The sequence below is a fragment of the Phyllostomus discolor genome, chromosome 1, assembly GCF_004126475.2.
Source record: "Phyllostomus discolor isolate MPI-MPIP mPhyDis1 chromosome 1, mPhyDis1.pri.v3, whole genome shotgun sequence".
NCBI classification, from domain to species: domain Eukaryota; kingdom Metazoa; phylum Chordata; class Mammalia; order Chiroptera; family Phyllostomidae; genus Phyllostomus; species Phyllostomus discolor.
In genome coordinates, this window is record NC_040903.2 from 37786445 (window position 1) to 37802837 (window position 16393).

Below are 16393 nucleotides of genomic sequence, written 5' to 3' on the forward strand. Positions count from 1 at the left end.
CTAGAAATTGAAAGCAGGGTGTCCTTGAGAGGGAAGATGTTGTATAGACGAGAGAGAGAGGCTAGCCTGAAGAAACATTTCCAAAACAGATCTAGGAGAACAAATCCCTGACCTCACTTTCCCCCTTCCTCATTCACCTTCCCAGCCTCCCCACTGGCCAAACCCAAAGGGAAGCCAGAGAAGAGTGATACTCTTAATATTAGTACATGTGAGTCCAACCTGCTAAAGCAGAGAACCTGATGGAGGAGGATAGAAAATGACCTTGAACTAGCAAGGGGAAAATACCCAGTGTGTCTCAGTTTTTAGCTCCTGTTCTCATACCCTGCCTCTCTTTCCATCCCCATCTCTTCCCTTTCTCTCTTCATTCACCCAACTTCCCTCCTTCCTTTCCCTTGCCCCATCCCCTGTCCTCTGCTCTGGCCTCCCCTACCCTTTTCTCTAATGGATTGTTTAATGCCATGTTGGAAAATTAAAGTGAAATGGGAATCTTCAAAGAGTCACTCTTCCCCTGCTTCCTCCACTGTAGTTCTATGAACTTCAGACTTTTAAAGTGAAGGAATGCTTTTTACCCCCATGAAAGCTCAGATGAAAAAAGAAAGGAGAGGGACATTCTCTTCTTGAAACAGTGTATTCAGTTTCCACGCTGCAAGGGATTGTGGGTGAACGTACCCTGGAGTGTGAGGCTCCTCCTTTGGCTTCATAGTGCTTCTGAGGGCTTTAAAGGAAAAAATAGTTCTGGGTCACCGTCTGCATCTACACTATGATCACTAATTTCATTATCAATAATGTTTTCTCTTGTTTGTCAGGCATTATAGACAGGAAGTATACACAAATAAACGGACCAGGATGCTTACTTTAGTGGGGAAGAGCAAACTTTATATTTTCATTTTTGCTAAGAAATGAGTTATGATTTTTCCCCTGTAGTCAAGCCAGGAGGGAGAAAACAGGCAAAGAATCTTGATGGCTTCTGACTCGCAAATGAATTCAGACCACTTTTATAGTGATGGCATTATAAATTAAATTTCATGTGGTAATAGAGAGTAGATTACATTTTAGTAGAGAAAAATGTAAGCCTTTAAAATCAGAATATCGTGAAGAAATTTATTGTAAACAAACTAGCCAGAATATTTTCAGAGTGATGAAATTAAATTAAAAGCATAGTTTATACAGAAAGGGAAAAGCAAAAATTTTGCACAAAGGGAACTTTACCTCAGCAACAATAGAGGTGGGAGGGGAAGGAGAGAGAGGGAGAAAAGCTGGTAGGGGGCTGGATAGGAAGATGGGAGGATAGACAGAAGGAAAGGCAGGTAAAAATAAATGGGTGGATGGAAAAATAGCCAAATCTTCTTACTAATGTTTTACAAATATTTTTGAGTTTTAATTGAAAGCCAACAAATTAACCCAGAGTTCTGTCTTCTCAAACATATGTGGCAAAATATCCTATTTTGTCATCTTTCTTAATGACTGTTTACTAAAATTATGGTCTCCAGCTCCAGCTTGATCTCTTGCTTAGAGTCATATTTTCAAAAAAGGTTTATATTTTCTGGTTTGCATACCTTTAAAGAGTTCATTGCATTTTACAATCTCTCTACTCTTTTTCAATTTAAAATTCTGTGAGATTACAGTTTTGATTAGCTTCCATATTTATTTGCGTGTAAAGTGAGGTGTGCTTCCTACTTCATTACCTGGTCCAACTATTGTATGGAAAAGAAATGCCTGCATTGTCACTGGGAAATAGTCTTTCTATGTCTAGCAAACTGAACTGTCTCTTGTGTGTACACAAGACATTGACAAATTCTGAGGGAAGTAGGGTTCTTCCTGCAATTTTAAAAGAAAGATGTGTAGACCTAGAAAATATCATTGCTATTTTACAATGTAAAGTAAGCCAGTTTCTTGCGCTGGAAGACTAGGTTCAATCCTGTTACCTAGATTTTAATTCCTCCATTCATTTTCAATATAATATGAAAGTAAATTGCTTCTTAATGTTATCAGCACTTGGTGGGGTTTTCAAGACTTTAGACTTGTTTTAACCTTCTTTCAGATGCAAGAAAGAAGCATTTAATTGTTTGCATATCTGTGTCTCAGATTTATAGCAAAAAAGGTAGATCTTTCAGTGAAATAGTACCATGTACTTAAACACTAAGAGTAAATCAATCCTTCATGAATTGTTTTGAAACCACATTAATGTCGGATGTAATAAACCTCATCAAGTGTCAAGCTTATTTCAAAGAAAATTGTTTTTTACATTTGTCTAAAGTTGAAATGTAAATAAGTTGAAATATCCATCTCTGTCATAATTATATTCCTTGAGTAAAGCTGCAGGGTTTCCCCCACCCCTGTTTGAGTCTTAGCTACAATCCCACCATTTCAATATAAGCATTAATTTACTAGCCCTCAGAAAACTCATGCAATTTCTCAGTGTGCATGTGCTTATTTCTCAGAAATAATTTTAGTAGAATTTGGTAAAAGAAATAATAGAGATAGACATTTTAACAAGATCTGTTAGCTAGGAAATGTAAAATAACTATTTCGATCTTGCCTTTGCATAGAAGACTTGAGGCAGATTAAAAATACATGTATATATTTTATTGGAAATAAGATAATTGCCCATGATAACAGTGGGGATAAAAAGGAATTGCACCATCTCAGAAAGACAGTAGAGTAGCTTCCGGATGCCAGTGGACAGAATATGGCTGGTAAAGGCTTGGTCTGGAAAGGCAGCCTTTTAACTGAAATGTGAGCGTTGAGGTCTTAGTGGCTGTGTGAGAATCCAGTTAAGGGCACACCATTGACTCATGGAAACAGGAAGCCTGGGCCTGGCTCTTGGTGCCTTCTGTCCTTTCCCATTCCATAACAGATGGTAAGCCTGTCCATGAACTTGTGAGTCTCTCCCTATCAGGCCCCTTTTTGCTGCTACCACCCTGGTCCACAGCAGCTCCTGTCACCCTGTCCTTGCAGCAGGCCTCCTTTCATTCACTCCCTGAACCCTCTCACTCAGCGATTTTCAACCTTTTCGTGTCCTGACACACATCAATTACTACAATTCTGCAACTCACCAAAACGTGTACTCTATTTCCTGCCAGCCTGACAAAAAGTAGTAGGTACAAACTTGATTCATTCACACTGGACAGCTATTGTTGTGTTAACTGTTGTCAATTTTTTTATTTGACCATCTAAGGGAAAAGAGGTCGGTGCCTCTGACTAAATAGTCAAGTATTGCATGTTTAGAAATCTCTGTGGCACACCAGTGTGCCACAGCAAGCTGTTTGAAAATCACTGCTCTAACTCTTTCTCCAGAGTTTTATTTCAAATGCCAATCTGACTAGACTACTCCTAGTCAGACACTTTAGTACTTTACCTGGCTCTTGGCACGGATCTCAAAATATCCATAGTGACTTAAGGGGGCTGTTTAATCCTCTCCTTGCTCAGCTCCCCAGCTGCTTAAAGCTGTTACAGTGCCCCCTACAAAAGCTGTTCTCTCTACCTGGAGACACCCACCCTCATCCCAAACCAATGTCTTCTTTCCTTAGAGAGGCATTTCTTAAATTATTCCCTGAATTCACACACCAGGTTAAAATGCCCTGAAACTGGGATTCTGTATTGCACTACATAAAATTGAAATTAAATACTTCTGCAATCAATTTATTAACAGCACTTTCCCAAGCTGGTGTGTAAGCTCCTTATGTTATTGGGAACCATTTTGTATCCTATTAGAAATTATGGATAGCACAATTCTATTAGAAATTCAAATTTGGTTAAAAAGCAAATGAACATATAGACAAAATAAATAATTGTTGAAATTAAAAGTAGAAAAAGAGATATTCATACTATGTTTCAAAAAAACTGGATATAATATATATTTACTACATACATATACAACTGATGCTATGTAGATATAGACATGGAATTCTGAAGGTAAAAATAAATGTATTTTTCCCAAACCATGTTTTTGGTTTGGGAAAGCCTGTCTTCCCAAACCATGGTTATTCCAGAGCTTACTTTTTATACAGCTTCTTCCTCCCTTCCTCTCCACTGGCCCAGAACAGTATTCCATTTTACTTGGTTACCTTCAGTTTCCTCTAAAGCTTCACTGGTTGTTCTCTGCTGTTGCCTTCCCACCCCATTTCTAGGGGTCTATTACCCCTGTGCTATATTTCCATAATACCTCATATACATTCCTGTTATTAAAAATTGCATTATTGGATTAATATTATGTCTTTACCCTCTTCATGCTCTACCCCAACCTCAACTGGTAGAGTGTGAGCTTCCCGAGTACAAAAGCTGTATAACATTTGTTTTCCTTTACTCAAGGAATAACAAGTGCCCAAATGATTACTGAGTGAATGGGAGATTTTTACTATGACTTCTTCAGTTATAAGAGAAAAATGGGATCCAAATAAATAGTTACATGATTTTTATTTTACTTTAAAACATGCTTCTCATATTTTTTATTATAAACATTTTTATAACTAATTTATGCCTTAGGGATATGTTTTACAACTTTCTTGTTGGTGCATATTGAGTTTAAGAGTTCTTTTGCAAAATTAATTATATTTATTACTCATAAAGGAATACTTCTTGGGTGCTAACACGTAGCTATGATTTTTCAGATAATGAACTAGTAATTTTCATATTTGACCCACTGTTTTTATCTGCTATTGATACATATATAGTCAGCATTGTCATCTTTTATGTTGAGAACAATTATATTTTAACTTATTAGTCATCCACATTTTCCAATTTTTCCTCACTGTATGTATAAAAAAATTTAAAGTTTTGCATGAAGGAATTACATAGACCTTATTTTCCAGCTTATCATGTTCCACCTGATATTGTAATAGTTAATAATAAAAACTATGTACATCTAAATAAGAAAAAATGAAATTAGATTATAAAAATACCAGTGCTATTATTTCTTTTTTTTCCTCAGCTTGATAAATAATTTGCTTTTCATAATGTTCCCTGATAGATGTGATGAAAGTCAGTGCAGTATTATGTGGTAAACAACAGAAGAAAACAATGTTGTAATAAGAAGACGAACAACATCAATGATAAGAAAACAACTACACAAGACCACAATGAATAACAAAATAAAACAATAGTAATTCTATGAAAACATTAAACTTATTTTTATATATGTTACATAAAATAAACAAATACATTAAACTGATGATTGCTCTACATGGGCTATGCAAATATACAGGAGTGGTTTCTGAGGGAGATACACATTTCCACAAATCCTTGCCAACCCTTAATATTATTAAATGTTTTAATGTTTTGAATGAGATTGTTCTATATACTTGAGGATCTGGCGATTAACAATTTTGATGTTCAAATGATTCCAATTTATTCATTTGTTTAATGTTCAGTCCTGCTAGAAACATTCATTGAATATGCCTGAGTAGATAGTGATGACCTACTTGAGGAAGAATGTTAGTTGTGGTCTTTAGAGCTTTCAGAATACCCATTAGCGGGACTGCATTGAAAAGAGAGGACTTTTCTTTTTGTGACCCTAAGTTCTATATTGCACTGTACTTAATAAAACAAAAATAATTGCTAAATACTGACAATATGTTTAAGTTATAATGGGGCAAGGTATTTGTATGTTCTTATTATCTAGAGCCATTAGATTTCTTCACATGATTATAGGATTAACCTTTATCTCTTTGAACATCTTTGGAATTTTGGCATTTGATATATTCTTGTAAAATGTACTTGAAAAATCAGCATACAGTTTCAGAAAATGAAAAATGCTAGAAACAGCAATAGTTTGCTACCTAGTGCATTAGGAGCAAAATATCTATTCAGTAGGTAAGAAGATGAAGACCACTTTGAAAAGCAGAGATTTTATTTAGAATAAAATTTTCACAGAGCTTAGCAAGCTGTGTGTACTCATTGTATACTAAGTGCTGAATTAGGCACAATGGAAAATTTGTACTTGCCTCTGAGAACTAAAAATACAGTTGGGGATTCATAATGCAACCTCATCAACATCCAATTTGGAAACTTAGAAAAATCATAGGGCAAATAGACTTAGCTACCCAAATGGATAATTAAGGTATGAGCAAGTTTTTGAAGTTAGATTCCTCAGGAGGAGCTTCATAAAGACATGAATTTCAAATCAGGTGCTGTAGAGAAAAATGAATTAACAGGAAAACTCAGAGAATGTATTCCAGGCGAAGATGGAGTTTCATAACTATTTCTTGGCTCAATGATTATACTTATATGCAAAACAGTTATCCACAGAGACCAATAAAATTACTTAAGATGGTTTTCCTTCTTATTCTGTCTTCAAAATTGCAGTTGAAATCTGGAGAGACAGCTGCCAACATTGCTAGAGAGCTGGCTGAACAAACAAGGAATCATCTGAATGCTGGAGACATCACCTACTCTGTCCGTGCCATGGATCAGCTGGTAGGCCTCCTGGACGTCCAGCTCCGGAACTTGACCCCAGGTGGAAAAGACAGTGCTGCACGCAGCTTGAACAAGGTAAAGACCTTAGTGATACAGAACTTCAGAGTTGTAGTCAAGTCAGTGAGACTTGCTTGGTTAATTTCTTTTTCAAATAAAATCAGATCATTCTAAAGAGCACTGCTAGTTACCTAGTCAGTTTGTTTCACTATCTCATTATAATTATGATTCTATTAATCCACCCAAATGATAATCTCTCCATATATGTTTTGAGTTTACACTTCTATTTTTTTATACTATTTACTCTGTTCTGTGTGCTAAATTCTGGCAGGAATAAATATAATCTATTTTGTTTCTATTTTTTCCTTTCAAACTTTTATATTAAAATGATTAACAATAAAATGAATGTCTAATCAATAAGTAGAAATTTACAAAATAGAAACAACAAAAAAGGATATTAACAATTCATTCTAGGTATTTTTTAAATGAAATAATTTAATCTAATTAATATTGTATTTAAAAACTCCCTGGGCAGGTGACTAGGCTTTAATTTTTATTTCCTTTTGATATTTAAATTGCTAAGATTGTACATCACTACAATAAAACTTAAAAGGTTTAATGTATTTCAGGAAATGTGATGGTAAATAATTCATTTTTTAAATTTTAGAAAGCATACATTTTATATATTTTATTTATATTTATACATGCAAATGTATACATTATACACACATATAAGCATTTAATATGTATATTGTATATAACCTATATACTATATAAGCACCTTATTTGCATAAATATATGCAATGTATTTTATACATTTATAATGAATATAATTTATATAACAACATATCACATGGTGAATCAACTTCATGGTAAAACTATATTAGAATTCCTACCATCAAATGACTTGTGTTCTCTGAAAAGTATTTGTGTGGTAGAGATGATCAGTTATTAAAACTGGATTTTAAAGCCTTGAATATCATGATAATCTTACTACTTAAACAGTAAAAATTTGGCACTGACAATGTGCCAAATGGAATTCACTAAATGAACATTTCCTTTTAAAATGAAAAATGACTTTGCAGCATGGTATATGTGTGTGTATATATACATATTTCTTTTGTGCGTTATTAAACTAAGGGTTTCACTCATTAAGATGGAAGAAATTTTTTGAATAGTGATGATATGACATAAGAAAGTCTGATTTTTATCTGGCAAGTTTTTGTTGCAATTTCATCCTCAGAAAACATACTCAGTTTTATCTTTTAGATAAAATTATTTTTTTGAAGAACATAAAGGAGTTATTTTTGTCAGTTAAATCCATGATAAAATCAACCAAGCTCTTGGTAGAATATAATCTACTGTTGCCTAAGTAATCTTGGCATGCTGTGATTTTAATGTGTTATTATGCAGACTGACTAGATGCTATTAATGAATATTGCTGCCAGCTATTGTTATCATAATGTACTGCGAGTGGTAATTTCTATTAATGTTACATATCCATAACATTACTTGTTATAGCAATACTTTGTATCTTTATTTAAAAGTAGTGCTGATGTCTGAAAATATCAGGTAAAGCTGGCAATTAATGTCACATTCTAACTGGCTACAGCTAACCAGCTTGCCTTCTCTGAATATCAAATAACTACATAATTGGCAAATTTCCATTTGTGAAGCTTTTTAATGCTCTCTTTTTTTTTCCCATTTGGCTCTTTCAATTGTTTATATAATGTGGTTTGTCATATGTTAATTTGCATGGTGAGGTAAAGAGATGGGAGGGCAAAGGTTATTCACCTGCTTGCTGGCTTGTTCTCATTTCCTGTGGTTTGCAAGGTTCCCTGAAACAGTTATAACCCATCATATTTGCAAAGTGAACTCCGTACAAATCAATCGTGCTCCATGTTGAAATTCTGGAGGGTTTAGAGTCCTGCAAAACTCAAGATGCGAGTCAATGATCCAAATGACAGCGATGGTAATTGATTTGCACTCATTCCTCGCTCAATTCTTTAGAGGAGTAACAGCTCTGTGCCCATTGAAGAATGCAGACACTAAAGTTAGGAGAGTGTTAGCCACACAAAAGGCAGTGACTGCTTCTCAAAACTGAGTAATTTTCTCCTTCAACAATCAAGGCTATGGAAGGGGAAATAATAGGAAAAAGTAGGAAACCCACAATCTAATTTATATAATTTGGGGTCATTTATTTAAATAGTGAAAGTAAGCTTATTCATCTTTTTTGTCATTGGGAAAAAATGTTTGGGACTGGACATGACTTGCTGTTAATCTTTGCTCAGTAAAACATCATTGTGTATGCAAATAAATAAATAAAAACAGGCTTCTTATTCCCCAGAAGTTTCTAAAATGTATATTTTTTTATTTGGTCAAAACTGTCAAAAGAAATTATTTAAGAAATAAAAGCAGTGGTAAATCAGGATATTGTTTACAGTCTTTAAGTCAGAAGTTACTCATCTCTTGGTATTTGTCCCTTAGAATCAAATAGTCATAGTGAATGGGCACTTCTATTTTTCTGATAAACAGAATTTTTTGTATGTTTGAACTCATAGTTTGTGGTTGCATACTAACCATCTGTATAATATGTAAACCACAAACAACATCATATCTTTGAAAAGTGGGTTCCAAATTTTTTTCATAAGTTACTTAACTTCATATGTCTTCATTTGTGGCCCATGAATTAACAACTAACATGGTGGGAAATGGATCATTTCAAATGAATGAAGTATATTGATTTTTACTAATTTCTACTAAGTTTATTCCAAGATTTCTTTCCATCATTAACAGCTTCACACCATCAAGTTTTCACCTGGGTTGTTCGGAAAGTGTGTTGGCCACTATTTTTCAAGCTAGGGCTTACATTTTGCTGCTGCTTAGCTCTCATTCTCTTCTGGAAAGTAGTACACAACAAAATACAGTGTTTTGTGTAGATGTGTTCTTTTATTTTTCTTGTTCCTTCTGTCACTAACTTGTTTTTTCTATTCTGTGTTTAATCTGCTGTCTTAATGGATTCAGCTTCAGAAAAGAGAGCGCTCTTGCAGAGCCTATGTCCAGGTACTTTCCGAGTTTTTATAAATGTGTTAAGTTGTTGAATTGTCTTTGCTGGTGATAGCATGTATGGGCATCTGAAAGAAAAAAAAATGATAGTAAACACTGTGAACTAAAGAAATTTCAGGGAGGGTACCAAGGGTGGGAATGGAGAAATCATATGAAAGGGTATGTGCTGGAAAGATGTGGCAGTGCCAATGCTCCATAACACAGAGACCCAAAGACTAAGAAGGAGGTGCAACTTGGGGCATCAGAAATGTGATCATCACTAAAAGGTGAGTTGGGTGTAATGTATTTGTCTCTGATTTCTTCATAGAGGTGCATACAAAAACATTTCATTAATATATTGGGCCAGCTAATGTTTGAGTAGCAAGTCATTTAGAATGACAGTCGGCCTCATGTAAGATAGGAATAGTCCAGGATACTTGCTATACCATGCTTCTATACCACAGTATTCAAGGTAGGCTGCGATTAATCCCAAAGTAAATGTAACGTTCCTCCAGTTAACATGGTGCAGTCTGTTTCTAAGCAAGATAAAAACCATTTCAATATTTATGAGTTATGTATGAAACAAAAAATCCCAGTAACAAGCTTTATAGTTCTTTTTACAAGGAAGGAAGGAAGGAATGTAGTGTAGGGGCGGGAAATTTTCCTTTCTTCCGTTCTAGGTTCTTTAGCTAGTCTAATAATAAAATTGATGTGAGACAGATTAGCAGGAAATAAAGAATTTTAACTATGTGTGGGAGCCCTATGAAGACATAAGACTCAAAGGCAGTTGTGCAGTTGGGGTTCATATGCTATTTCTGGGCTACAGAAGGGGATGGGGCCCGGGGCTTCAAAGGGGAGGAGGGAAATGCACAGCAGAATGAGAAGCACAGATGTTTGGTAAACAGATGTTGGCCCTGCCAAGCAGACAAATCTTTCAGATTAAAAATAATGACTTTTCTGGTAATAGCTCTTTTTCTGATGTAGGCCCCCTATCTAAATTCTCTTAGGTAGTTAAGAGAGAGGTAAAAATATTCCTGAGTCTGCTGGTCTTGCTGACCTTCAGCTAAAAGTTATCTGCATGTCAAAGTGAACAGTTTGGGATGCTTTATGATTCTCCCCTTCATCAGGAAGGAAGGAAAAATATGAAACTGTGACTATAAACTTTATCCTTTATGTATATCATGTCATTTTTAAAGAGGAAGGCTAGTTGCATATATAAAGAGAGATACCCTCAGAAACCAAAGTTGCTGGTTCTCAGATTGGCAGTACAGAAACTAAATCTGATCAGTATATTCACAAGAAGGGTGCTTTGTGAGTGAGTCATTTAAAAGGAAAAAAGTAATAATTTGAATATCAAACAGATGTTAGGAAGATAAGTTTTTACATTTTACTTTATGAAATAGTGAATCTTTGTGTCAGAAACTGTTCAAGTTTATTTTTCTAAGGTTTAAGGAAAGAAAATTGCTTTGGGATACATATATATCTCTCCTCTCCCCTTAGTATGTGCACTAGAGTAATGAAAGTATTCTCCAGTAATGAAAGTATTCTCCAGCAATGAAAGCTGAAGATCATTTCTGAGCAATTTTAGAATTGTTTTTGATTGCAATCTGTGCTAACCCCTCAATGGGGCATTGGAGATAATTAGCCTTTCAGTATGTAAATCTATGAAATGCACGGTCATTCAAACACAAATCTCTGATGGAAAATTAATAGCACAGTTTATTCAGTGGCTGATTTCCCGGTGTTATAATTGCTTGGCTATAGGTAAATGTTTCCTTTCCTCTATTGACCAAACATCTTCAAAACACCATATACGCACAGAATACTGGTGAAGAGGAAATGCTCTGTTCATTAATACATGGCACTATTTCTGTTAGTCTTAATTATGCTATGAGTTTCTAGAGTGAATAATACTTTAGTTTATTTTAATTTTAAAGACTTACGTTCACTATTGTTTCCATGTTCAGAGCATGTGTTGAACTCTCTATAAAATAGGAATGAAATACATTAGCAGAACTTTGTGTATTAGATTTGAAAAAAAGACGCCTGGCTGGTGTGACTCAGTGGACTGAGGGCCGCCCATTTGATTCCCAGTCAGGGCCTGGGCCCCCACTGGCGGGTGCTCCAGAGGCAACCACACATTGATGTTTCTCTCCCTCTCTTTCTACCTCCCTTCCCCTCTGTCTAATAAGTAAGTAAGTAAGTAAGTAAGTAAGTAAAGTGACATTTAAAAATTCCCACGAGGCCAGTGCAGCTAGAGCCAAATGAAGGAGAAGGTGGCAATGGGGCAAGAATCTCTGGGGGAGCAAGGGCCCAGATCTGATAGACCATTGCAAAGACTTTCCTTTTATTCAGAGGGATAGTGTAAACCACTGTAGGTTTCTGAGCAGAGAGATGACATGAACTGATAAATTGAGAAAGTGGAGGGTAGATTATAGCAGGAAAACTAAGGGCTGAAACAAGGTTACAATTTATAAATAGTGAGTAGAGGCAGGCTCGTGTGTATACAGAAAAGAGGTTGACAGCCCTGAGGACAAGGAGGAGGGAGGTTATGGGGCTAGGTGGAAAAAGTGAAGAGATTAAGCTAAAAAAAAAAAGAAATCCCAAAACAAACAAACCTTAAAGGCCCACACAACAGTATGGTGATTATCAGAGGGAAAGCGGGGTAGGGGGAAGTTAGAAGAGGGGAATAAATGGTGATGGAAGGAGATTTGACTTGGTATTGTGAACACACAATACAATATACAGATGACGTATTATAGAACTATATACCTAAAACCTACATAATTTTATTAACCAATGTCACCCCAATAAATTCAATAAAAAAGGACAATAGAAATAATGGTCACTTGTAGTAGAAAATGAGTATGAGATGCTGAGATAATTATTCACATTCAGGGCTTTTTTAAGTGGGAAAAACAGGATTTACTAAGGGATTGTATGTAAAGTGTCAGAAGTTAAAATTACAGAAAGTGTTTTGCCTGAGCATCTTGAAGAATGAAGACACCATTTATTAAGACGATTTAAATTGTGACCTATTGGGTAGGTCACAAAAATTTATTTGGGGCATGTTAACTTTGAGGTTCCTATTAGGAACTTTGAGGTTCCACTGCATAGGTGTTAATCATGCAGTTAGATATACAAGCTTGAAGTTCAGCTGAGATGTCAGACTTAAAATAATTTCATAATGTTTCAATTTAAGTGGCATTTACAACCCATGTTCTAGATAAATCCATCAAGGGAGTGAGCTTAGAGAGGGAAAAGGATCTGGGACTGAGCCCCAGGACACTGTCACATTAAGACATCAGGGAGAAGAAGAGAAACCAGTGATGGAGCAGCCTTAAGGAAGAAGGCAGGCCTAGAGAGGAAGGCATCCAAGAGTCCACTCAAGTTCGGGTTTCACAGAGAAGGAAATGATGTCAGGTGCTGCTGGATCTGCTCAGAAAGACTGATACAGCTTTTCAAGGGTAAAAATAAAGTCAATACTTGATTTAAAAATTCCAAGGTCCAGATATTCATTATTATTATTCTAGGTATTATCTAAACATTTTTACCTATTTATTCCTTAATTTTTTGTCTTTAATCCAGACTTTCTGTGAACCAAAGTTGCTACTTGCACCTTTGACAATGTGCAAATTGAATTATGCCAGTTTTACTTGTGTGCTTTTGGTATATGAGACAAGAAGGATGCTAACCTCCATTTATACTGCTACGGAGAAATTAATGAGTATTTTCGAGTTCCTTGTTTGGTCACTTAATTGGCTGTGTGACAAAGAGCTCCGTGGTGCATGTCAAACAACTTTCGGAGTCCTCTAATGATTCGTGCTTTGCTTGACTTGTGATACTCTTCTGTGTGGCCTGTCAGGCTGGATATCCTTGTTAAAGTGGCTCGAATAAATTGGCTAGCGGTGTGCATAAATTGTAGTGTATTAACTACAGCAACAGGGAGTACTTTTAGCAGCTCTTTCAAGAGATTTCAATGTTTGCCCATAAGCATCAAAGCCAACCCAAACTTTCATTTAATATAATTAAAAGGACATCTGAAAGTAGTTTGAATCACAGCAGGTTCTTGAGGTTTGGTAACCCTTTGTTAAAACCATGTGAACTTAATATATTTCACAGCTTGATAAATCTGCACTTGATTTGTGTCAGTAAGAGAGAAAATACAAATCTGTACCCTCCATGTTTCTGGTGTCCTGAACCTATTGCTGAAAGACATTGAGATCAAAGAAAGTGACTTCTATCTACAAAACCAGAGGAGTTTTCTTTAGATTAAGAAGTCATAAGAATTCTCTTCCATAAATTGTAGTTATTAAATGCTTTTCTAAAGCAATCATTGACTCAAAAGTCCATAAAACCATATGTAATGTAAGCAGAGTAAATTATACAGGTATTATTTAAGAGTTTAGACAGGTCAGTTTATAAACGTAGTGATTCAGAAACCTCCGAAGGACAGTGACAGATGTTGATGATGGAAATCCTGCTTTGACATTGCAAGGAAAGTCATTCTGGGAATCTCTCAAAATCTCTGTAGTTAATGTGTCGGGCTAGCAGAGATGGCAGCTTTGCAAAGTCATTTATGACTGGCTCATCTATTTTACACATTTCCTTTACACAAGCAGAACGCCCTGGCTGTCATTTTGTGTGCACTGGTTTCCCAAAGCTTCAGGAAGTAATTTAATGAGGATGAAAAAACAAAAGGCCTTCTGTTTTTAACTAAAATGTTTTAATCAAAAACAAAAGTATTTTCTCACTTATTTTACCAAATGGTATTCTATTCTGTTTTATAATCCCTGATCAAAGCCTGGGTCATTACTTAATTGTAAGATTGTTAATGTAAAGTCTACTCTAATGATCCTAGCTTTCTAAACATGAGTTTACCCTTAGGACAAATTTAAATCCATAGAATGTAAGGAGATAGTTCTATGCAAACAGGAGAATACCCATCAATTTATTTTGCTATCACTTTAACAGTTTTATGATCACATAGCAAACCAGAAGGAAAAAGATATTTAAAGTAGTATTACAGATTTAAGATCCTACTTTCTGGAAGTATCATTAACTTTTCTGGTACAGGTCAGAAAAGAAATGGAAATTTTAAGGGGTAATTTGCAGCAAAGTAGTTGCCTGATGGCTTGGAACCAAACAAATGATATTTTAGTACCGCTCCCAACAGAGTTATAATTTTGTTATTCTCCCTTATCGAATGTATGAATTTTGTACAGCTGGTAGTAACAGAAACGTAACTGTGGTAACTTAAACAAGCCAGGGCTTTATTCTCACATAAAAAAGAAATGCAGATATGACAGTCCAGGATTAGCATGAAAACTCCACATCAAAAAAGCAAGGTTTCATCTGTTTTTCTGCTCTATAATCTTTAGCACATGAGCTTCCATTCTCAATATGACAAGATAGCTACCGAGTTTCTAATCATCATTTCATGCTCATTTCTGAACAGGAAGAAGAAAGACAAGTAACCAAAGATTCATCTCTTGCACTGTGGAAGTCTCACCCAAATACTTCTGACCATATTGTGTGGGCTAGCCATTCTCAATAGCTAAACACTACATTAATTTTGCAGTGTCCAGTGACTCTAGACCTAAAGTAAGAGAGTTATTGGGTGGCTAGCATTCTTAGGTGCAACCAGAAATACTTTGTATTCTTATCTAATGATAAACATTGATATCTTCATCCAGTTTTGATTGAGTTAGAAAGATGAATGTCATATATTATGAAGTAAAAACAAACAAGCAAGCAAAAGCCAACAGATAGCAGCATTATTATAATGATCACATTTGTCTATATGTGTAAATATTTCCAAGTCTGGAGGGAACTACAACGAAATGTCAAAGTGATTCTTTTGGGGTGAGGTGAGGTTATTATTTCATAAACTTTCAGGTGGTAATTAACATATTTCTGTATTTTGTAACTCTATTAGCGTTCACTTTAATTTTTTTTTACTAAAGACATTTTTTTCAGTTTTAGATTTACAGAAATACTGACTGAATATTAGAGAAAATTCCCATATATTCCCCCTACACATGCAATTTCCTTAATTATTAAATTTATATTACTATTTATATTTAACATAATTTATTTTATTACAGTGTACATTTATTACAATTAATCAATATTGATATATCATAATTAACTAAAGTGCTTAGTTTATTCAAATTTCCTTAGTTTTTACTGTTTTTTTTTCTGTTTTAGGATCCTCTCCAGGGTACCACATTACATTATATACATATGTACATACATACATACGTACACACATACTCATATACCTACATGCATGCATACATTACAATATTACAATTGTCATGTCTCTTTAGGCTCCTCTAGTTATGATAGCTTTTTAGATTTTCCTATAGGAATGCCCTTTTAATTTCAGGGAAATATACTGTCCATTAAAAAATAATCTCTATACTTTAAGAAGCACATAGGGGTATTTATTGATTCACTCACATGTTCCAAGCACTGTTCCAGGTGCAACAATTCCAGGGTAAAGACAGAAGCAATTTCTACTCTTGTAGAACTCACAACCTATTTCAGCAGACTGGAGTTTGGAAAGGAAATAAACAGTAAGTCAATCAAAATAATCATGGCAGAAATACTATGCAGAGAATGGAGAATCATGTGAGTCCAAGCGCCTAGCTGGTTATTTTAGATTGTGTACATTTGGGAAGACGTTCTAACAAGATGACAGTTAAGCTGAGTCCTGGCAGTATGAGATCAGCCATATGCCTATCAGGAAAGAAAGCATTCCATGATCAGAGGTCACTCAGACCAAACAAGGTCATCTGAGGAGTGTTTGGAGAGTTCTGAAAATAGAAAGAAGGCCAATATCCTGAAGCAGTCAGTTGAAGGAGAACACAAGTGCAGGAAAACTATGGAAGGGAGTCAAGAAGGGAGTCTGAATACCATTAAAGAATTTAAC

At 35.2% G+C, this 16393-nt stretch overlaps 1 protein-coding gene and 1 long non-coding RNA gene across 25 annotated transcripts in view; one reads left to right on the forward strand and one right to left on the reverse strand.

Moving 5' to 3' along the window:
- The window catches only part of ADGRL3 (adhesion G protein-coupled receptor L3), a 755368-nt gene that overhangs the window by 613011 nt on the left and 125964 nt on the right, over positions 1–16393 (forward strand). For 20 of the 24 annotated variants that reach the window (XM_036021098.1, XM_036021045.1, XM_036021016.1 and 17 more), the window contains 2 exons: positions 6304–6489; positions 9436–9474. In XM_036021098.1, coding sequence (XP_035876991.1) covers positions 6304–6489; positions 9436–9474 — 225 coding nt within the window. The remainder of the gene's footprint in view (positions 1–6303; positions 6490–9435; positions 9475–16393) is intronic. The other 4 variants (XM_036021052.1, XM_036021097.1, XM_036021085.1 and 1 more) reach the window with 1 other exon arrangement.
- On the reverse strand, positions 2719–16161 carry LOC118499602. Its single transcript, XR_004902103.1, has 3 exons — positions 15922–16161; positions 14060–14064; positions 2719–2729 (listed from the first exon to the last, which is right to left on the reverse strand). It is a non-coding gene; the product is annotated as an uncharacterized LOC118499602 (long non-coding RNA).